This window comes from Anopheles coluzzii, chromosome 2, assembly GCF_943734685.1.
Source record: "Anopheles coluzzii chromosome 2, AcolN3, whole genome shotgun sequence".
Taxonomy (NCBI): Eukaryota; Metazoa; Arthropoda; class Insecta; order Diptera; family Culicidae; genus Anopheles; species Anopheles coluzzii.
Window position 1 is genome coordinate 62052197 of NC_064670.1, and position 8295 is coordinate 62060491.

Below are 8295 nucleotides of genomic sequence, written 5' to 3' on the forward strand. Positions count from 1 at the left end.
TCCTTTCCCTCCTTCCCCTCCTTTCCCTCCTTTCCCTCCTTTCCATCCTTTCCCTCTTTTCCCTCCTTTCCCTCCTTTCCCTCCTTTCCTCCTTTCCCTCCTTTCCCTCTTTTCCCTCTTTTCCCACCTTTCCCTCCTTTCATTCTTTTCCCTCCTTTCATTCTTTTCCCTCCTTTTTATCTTTCCCTGAGTCGCTGACGATAATTAAGCTTTAAAAACAAAGCGTTGCTAGATAGCAATACTTGCTGAATAGCTACGTTATGCAACGCGCCAGCGATGCGCGCTTTTTTAACGATTTTATGGAAAACATAGGCTAAGAAGAAAATGCGGATCGACGACGGTCAGCATTTTTAGAGTATAAATTCAATTGAAAAAATTAATGAAGGCATCATTTGCCAAGATCCAGTTGGTGCGTTTATTATTGTGCTTAAGTCGGCGTGTACTGTGCCTGTCTTGGACTGCTGCTCCGAAAGACAGTTTCGTGTGCGCGACCAATGGTGGCTCCAGAGAGGATGCATCAACCAACGGATCGGCAAGTAGTCCAATGCCCTCCTTTCCCTCCTTTCCCTCCTTTCCCTCCTTTCCGTCTGTCGCTTACGATAATTTAGCCTTAATAACAAGCGTAGCAATACTTGCTGAATAGCTACGTTATGCAACGCGCCAGCGATTAAACGCGCTTAACGATTCAATGGAATTTAACGATTTAATGGAAAACATAGGCTAAGAAGGAAATGCTGATCGACGACGGTCAGCATTTTTAGAGTATAAATTCAATTCAAAAAAAATAATGAAGGCATTATTTGCCAAGAGCCAGTTGGTGCGTTTATTATTGTGCTTTCCCTCCTTTCCCTCCTTTCCCTTTTTACCCTCCTTTCCCTTTTTTCCATCCTTTTCCTCCTTTCCCTCCTTTCCCTCCTTTCCCTTCTTTCCCTCCTTTCCCTCCTTTCCCTCCTTTCCCTCCTTCCCCTCCTTTCCCTCCTTTCCATCCTTTCCCTCCGTTCCCTCCATTCCCTCATTTCCATCCTTTCCCTCCTATCTCGCCTTTCCATCCTTTCCCTCCTGTGAAATATATTCACGAAAAGGGGCTGGCTGTGATATTTGGAGGAAATTTGAATAGGAAAGTGTACACCTTTATCGCTGGTCGGTTTGCAACTGTATATTCGTTTGTCCTTTTTTGTATATAATATTTCATGCAGTCCATAATTCGTGTAGATCGAGCAGTTTCGAATGTCGAGTAGTTTATAACCTAATCTTAGTTTCCTAACGCTTTGTTTTATGTACAATTCAAATTTAAGTTCGAAAATAATTATCCAAATTCCAACATTCCCGGCCACCAAAGAAGAACTTCTTTAAATTTCATGCAAAATATAAATTCAATAATGAGTTCAAAAAAGAATTCAAAAAAAGTTCGACTCTTGAACCTGACGCTTATCTCCTATCATACTGCTCGTGTGTGTAGATGTGTGAATGTGTGTTGCGTGTATCTTGTTCTGCCATGAGTGCGAAATGTAAACATTGTCTTCCTTAATAATCACCAGTGTATTTTCTTTCAGAACCGCTGATTTCCCGTTGCAATATTTGGCTCGAGCTTGTAACTGCTGCAGGTACTCCGGATACCATCGAGCCCAAATGGTTTGCAGATGTTTTTGTACCAACTGGTATTCCCTCAAATAGTTGCTCGGTGTCTCGGTGTAATCGATGATTGGTACCGCTTGCAGATTGCCACCGACGAGGAAGTGTCCCGGTGTCAATGGTTCCAAGTCCGACGGCTCATCGGATAGAGGTGTAATTGGTCGCGAATTCAAACATTGCTCTACCTGGGCAAGTAGGGTAAGCATGCTCTCCTGTGTGATGCTTGTTGTTCCTATTGTTCTGACTATATGCTTTTTAGCTGCCTTCACCGCCGCCTCCCATAAACCTCCAAAATGTGGTGCTCTTGGTGGGATAAACTTCCACTTCATATGATTCATCGCGCACCAATCAAATATAGCAGCTCGATCGTGTTCGTCGCTCTTTAGCATCTTGTAGACGCGATTCAGCTCATGTGCCGCTCCCTTAAAGGTGGTTGCATTGTCGGAATGCAGTTCACTGATTTGACCACGACGTGCAATCAAACGACGAAGTGCATTGATAAATGCTGTTGATGTTAAATCGCCAACCAGTTCGATATGTACCGCTCTTGTTGAAAAACATACAAATATGGCGATGTATGCTTTAATCGGACTTCTGTTGCGTATGGTTTGTTTTATATAGATTGGTCCGCAATAGTCTACTCCGCATACTGAGAATGGTCTTGTTGGTGTGACTCGTGATGTTGGCAAATCGGCGATACTTTGCTTAATAAGTGTGGGTTTGGCCTTAAAACATGCGTGGCAACTGTGGTACACAGACTTGCATAAATTGCGACCGCCAATTATCCAAAAGCTTTGGCGTAGTGTTGTTAAAAGCAGTTGTGGTGCAGCATGCAGCTTACTCAAGTGTATCGAAACAGCTAGTAGTGCGGACAGTGATAATATTACCGGGTGTTTTTCTGATTCCGACAGATGTGCCTTACTGAGCCGGCCACCAATGCGCAGAATACCTTGCGTATCTATGAAAGGGGAAATCCATTTCAGTTTGGAGTTCTTCGGAATCTCTTTGCCCTTCTGCAGGTGTTGTATCTCCTCGGAAAAGGTGTCTTGTTGCGAAAGATAACACAACTTGAGTTCTGCCGCCTTGAGTTCGTCTACAGTGAGCGGTGGGATATCCTTAGCATGGACCTTGTTTCCTACGCGGCGCTTTGCGTTTTGTATAAAGCGCAAACAATGTGCAACAACTCTTTGCAGTTTGTGGTAGATCGAAAATCGTGAGAACAAACTGTTTCGAAATTCGCAGATTAATGCTGTGCTTGCAACCCGTGACGATAGTTTTTCTTCTTCTGCGCTCTCATCTTCGCTTGGTGATGGTGTGTTCTGCGGCCATTCTTCCGAGTTGCGTGCTAACCAATGTGGCCCGTGCCACCAGCGCTCACACACTAGCAACTTTTCCGGCGTTAAACCTCGCGAAATGTCGTCTGCTGGATTGTCCGAGCCTGGAACATGCTTCCAGCATTGTATTCCAGCCGTGTGCTGAATTTTTGCAACCCTGTTTGCAACGAAGGGCTTCCATCGATTTGGTGCTGAATTCAGCCAGTGAAGGACAGTCATGGAATCGGTCCAACAGATGGTGGTAGCAGAAATTTTCAGTGATTGCTGGACTTTCTCGTAAAGAAGTGTGGCTAGTCGTGCTGCACATAATTCCAATCGAGCTATGGAATGTGAATTGGATAACGCAACGACCTTTGACTTGGCTGTTAGCAGCTGCACGGTGACTCCTTCCATGCTTTCAGCCCGAATGTAGCAACAAGCACCATATGCTAGTTGTGATGCGTCAGCAAAGATATGAATTTGCAGACTTGTTGCCGTGCATTGCGATATGTACCGTGGGACTGTCAAATTGCGTAGTGAAGATAATGTAGAGTGAAATTTCGACCATTCATGCTGTAAGTGCGATGGTAGCTCGCTGTCCCAGTCATATGCCTTTCCATGAATCTTGAGAGCCCATAGTTGCTGCATGAACATCTTTGCGATGATGATCGTTGGGCCCAGTAGCCCGAGGGGATCAAATATCTTGGCGATATATGACAAAATTAACCTTTTCGTCATGCTGGGTGTTGTAGGTGGTATCTCAATACGAAACCGTAGTGTATCAGTTGCCGGTTCCCAAACGATGCCTAGTGTGGATACTTGTTTCGAGCTCTTCCACTCGTGCGAGAGTTGTACCGCCACATCTTCTGAAGGAACGTTCTTCAATGCTTCGGAGCGGTTCGATGCCCATTTCTTCAGCGTGAAGCCAGCTGAATTTAGCATGTCTGAGATTTGCCTTTGTATAACGATTGCTTCGGACAAATCATCGGTACCCGTTAGCAAATCATCTACGTAAAAATCGTTCATGACCGCGTTCATTGCCAAAGGATACTCTTCCTTGTGGTCAAGAGCAATCTGTTTTAGGGTCCTGGTTGCTAAAAATGGAGCAGAGGCTGTGCCGTACGTAACCGTCTGTAGCTCAAATGTCGATATAGGATCTGCAGGATGTTCTCTGTACCGGATGCGCAGATAGTTACGGTCATGAGGGCTATGTAAAATTTGCCGATACATCTTCTCTACGTCTGCAGTGAGAGCAATGGCACGAGAACGAAACCGAAGGATAATCGATAAAAGATCTTCTTGAACGACTGATCCCACGAAGAGTTTGTCGTTCAATGAGTAACCACTTGAAGTCTTACAGGATGCATCGAACACGACACGCACCTTCGTGGTTGTGCTTGATTCCTTAATGACAGCGTGATGTGGGAGGTAGTAATGCTCTACCGAATCGTTTGCAGGACTGGTAAGCCGCTTCATATGCCCCAAATGCTCATATTCTTTCATAAATTTAACATACTCTTCTTTCATTTTAGCATTGGTGTTCAACCGCCGTTCGATACAACGCAGTCTGCGATCGGCTATTTCCTTCGACTCTCCTAAAACGATATTAGGGTTGGAGTTAAATGGCAAACTAACGACATACCTTCCACTTGAGTTGCGAACAGTTGTTGCTGCGAAATGCTTCTCGCAAGCATTCTCCTCAACCGATAGCACAGGATCCTCGGCTATGGTTTCACTCTCCCAGAACCGCTGCATGGTCTCCTCCAGTGGGGTGTCGTATGCAGATAGATGGCACAGCCGCGGACCGACTGACGAATGATGAGTGTTGCCGGTGACAACCCAACCAAAGTGGGTTTCGACCAGCCACGGTTTGCCTCTACCGATAGAGCACTTGCGACCGGTGTGGAGCTCCCAGAACGTATCGCCTCCGATGACGATGTCGATTTGCCCCGGACTGTTAAAGGTGCTGTCCGCCAATGCCACATCCGGCATTTTCCATGAAGAGACGTCCGTTGGTGATGTAGGGATGTTTGCGGATGGCGTGTCCAGAACCAAGAAAGTCATCTCCGTTGCGAAGGGTTGTGTCTTGGACTGAACGGTAGCGACGATGGAACCCATGATCTGCTGTACTGCATTGCCGATGCCCGATACAGCGACGTTGACCCTTTTGCGACTCGTCAGCAGTTTCCGTGCGAACTCCTCAGCGATGAAATTCGACATGGATCCCGAATCCAACAACGCCCTTGCTTCATGGGTGTTCCCGTAGTCATCCTTGATCTGGATGTTTGCCGTCGCCAGAAACACATTGTCTTCATTCGACTGAGCTGACAATGTTACCGTTGCGGGTGGAGCATAGGGTGGTGAATGATGTAGAAGTGTGTGATGACGCTCACGACACGTGCGACACGAATAATCCGACTTGCACGCTCTAACCTGATGATTGCTGCTCAAACAGTTCCAGCACAGCCGCTTCGATGCGACGACGTCCCGTCGCTGTTGGACCTCCTTGGCGATGAACACTGGACAGTTGCGCAGTGTGTGGTCTTCGGAACACTCCAATGGACACTTTGGCTGTTGGGTGTGCGCAGTCGATGCAGCAGGAGCCGAGCGAGATGTAGCTGCATTCGCGATGAATCTCCGTTGCCCTGGTTGACGAATGAGACCGGCCACCTTGATACCACTAGCTGCTTGATCCTTCACGAAGTTGTTGGTCGATTTCAAGATTTGGATACGATCTTGCACGAAGTCGATCACATCCTTATATTTGTCCGTCGTGAAGTGCACGGAATGTTTCTCCCAAGCCAACAATGTCTCTCGATCCAACTTCATCAGCAGCATGTTTGAGAGGGGTGTGTCCCACGAGTCAACCGGTTCGTTCAGCTTTTTCAACCCGTTGACGAAGCGGGTGAATTCATCCACCAGGTGCGTGAGCTTGTCAACGCACAACAATTGCACTCCCGGAAGGTAGTGCAATTTGCGATAGTATTCGCGAATCAAAAGACGAGAATTGTCGTACCGTTTAAGAAGCGCCGCCCAGGTAACCGAATAGTTGTCCGCCGTTAAAGGTGTATGCTCGAAGGGTACCGCCGCGTCCCCCTTCAACGATGACAGTAAGTATTGTAGCTTCGCGATAGATGGAAGCTCGGCTGAAGCATCGATCATTGCGATGAAGCGATCTCGGAAAGAAAGCCATTTTGTGTGATCTCCGTCAAATGTTGGAAGTTCGATTTTGGGCAAACGTAAATTTGGCGCGTGGGGTCGACCGAATGCAAGCGTTGAGGAAGCCAAGCCCGTTGTATCGTTGAGCGAACCTTCTTCCTTTGGCTGTCTTTCCCGTAGAAATGATTTTAGCTTGCGACAGCGTTCTTCAATGTTGATCCGTTCCATTATGCTGGCTTCGACCGCTTCGTCTTTATCTTCAAGCTCTTCCAGGTTCGAAACTGCGGTGAAAAACTCTTCCTTATGTTTCGCCAGATCTTCTAACACCTCCGGAATCTGCTTGGCATCATCACTCGAATATTTCGCCTGGAACCGTTCCAGCGATTTTATGTTCTCCAGGGCGATCCTCTTTTTCAGTTGCACTGCTTTAATTTTCTTATCCATTGCACAAAGAAAATACTGCGATATCACACGAAAATAACGAACAAAGCGATGGCGCGAAATTCAAAATGATGGCGTGTAACCGACCGTTGCCCTTGATGCGGGGCGATATGCGATGGCGGGAATTGTCACGGAATGACTTGCACACTTGACGACGAATACCGAATTCCACTCTTGATGCAGAATGAAACTTATTTCTTCTCCGTATATCACGATCCGGCTCGAAGGACCAAAAATGTGAAATATATTCACGAAAAGGGGCTGGCTGTGATATTTGGAGGAAATTTGAATAGGAAAGTGTACACCTTTATCGCTGGTCGGTTTGCAACTGTATATTCGTTTGTGCTTTTTTGTACATAATATTTCATGCAGTTCATAATTCGTGTCGATCGAGCAGTTTCTAATGTCGAGTAGTTTATAACCTAATCTTAGTTTCCTAACGCTTTGTTTTATGTACAATTCAAATTTAAGTTCGAAAAAAATTATCCAAATTCCAACACCTCCTCATTCCTTTCCCTCCTTTTCCTCCTTTCCGTCTGTCGTTTACGATAATTTAGCCTTAAAAACAAAGTGTTGCTAGGTAGCAATACTTGCTGAATAGCTACGTTATGCAACGCGCCAGCGATTAAACGCGCTTAACGATTAAATGGAATTTAACGATTTAATGGAAGACATAGGCTAAGAAGGAAATGCTGATCGACGACGGTCAGCATTTTTAGAGTATAAATTCAATTGAAAAAAAAATAATGAAGGCATTATTTGCCAAGAGCCAGTTGGTGCGTTTATTATTGTGCTTTCCCTCCTTTCCCTCCTTTCCCTTTTTTTCCCTCCTTTCCCTCTTTTTCATCCTTTCCCTCTTTTCCCTCCTTTCCCTCCTTTCCCTCATTTCCATCCTTTCCCTCCTTTCCCTCCTTTCCCTCCTTTCCCTTCTTTCCCTTCTTTCTCTCCTTCCCTCCTTTCCCTCCTTTCCCTCCTTTCCAACCTTTCCCTCCTTTCCCTCCTTTCCCTCCTTTCCCTCCTTTCTCTCCTTTCCCTCCTTTCCCTCCTTTCCCTCCTTTCCCTGCTTTCCCTCCTTTCCCTCCTTTCCCTCCTTTCCCTACATTCCCTCCTTTTCCTCCTTTCCCTCATTTCCCTCCTTTCCATACTTTCCTTCCTTTCCTTCATTCCCCTCCTTTCCCTCCTTTCCCTCTTTTCCAACCTATCCCTGCTTTCCAACCGTTCCCTCCTTTCCCTCCTTTCCCTCCTTTCCCTCCTTTCTCTCCTTTCCCTCCTTTCCCTCCTTTCCCTCTTTTCCCTCCTTTCCCTCCTTTCCCTCCTTTCCCTCCTTTCCCTCCTTTCCCTCCTTTCCCTCCTTTCCCTCCTTTCCCTCCTTTCCCTCCTTTCCCTCCTTTCCCTCCTTTCCCTCCTTTCCCTCCTTTCCCTCCTTTCCCTCCTTTCCCTCCTTTCCCTCCTTTCCCTCCTTTCCCTCCTTTCCCTCCGTTCCCTCCATTCCCTCATTTCCTTCTTTTCCTTTCTTTCTCGCCTTTCCATCCTTTCCCTCCTTTTCATTCTTTCCGTCTGTCGCTTACGATAATTTAGCTGTTTGGTAGCTCGGAGATGCCTTATCCCGGAAACAATGTTTGAAGGTGTGTATTGTGGATCTGTTGGTTAAAACATCTGTCTTCAAATTCAACCAGTTGGTGTGTGCTCGTATCGATTCCGGCTCAGCTCCTCCGTGCTTACTTGGGCTGAGAAGCGACGAAACAGTTTG

The 8295-nt window shown here is 46.3% G+C and overlaps 1 protein-coding gene across 1 annotated transcript; it reads right to left on the bottom strand.

Moving 5' to 3' along the window:
• Nucleotides 1-1397: 1397 nt before the first annotated feature.
• Nucleotides 1398-6883, bottom strand: LOC125908324 (uncharacterized). The gene has a single exon (XM_049611021.1). The coding sequence runs from the start codon at nucleotides 6546-6548 to the stop codon at nucleotides 1398-1400; it is 5151 nt and encodes a 1716-aa protein (XP_049466978.1). The 5' UTR covers nucleotides 6549-6883.
• Nucleotides 6884-8295: the final 1412 nt, after the last annotated feature.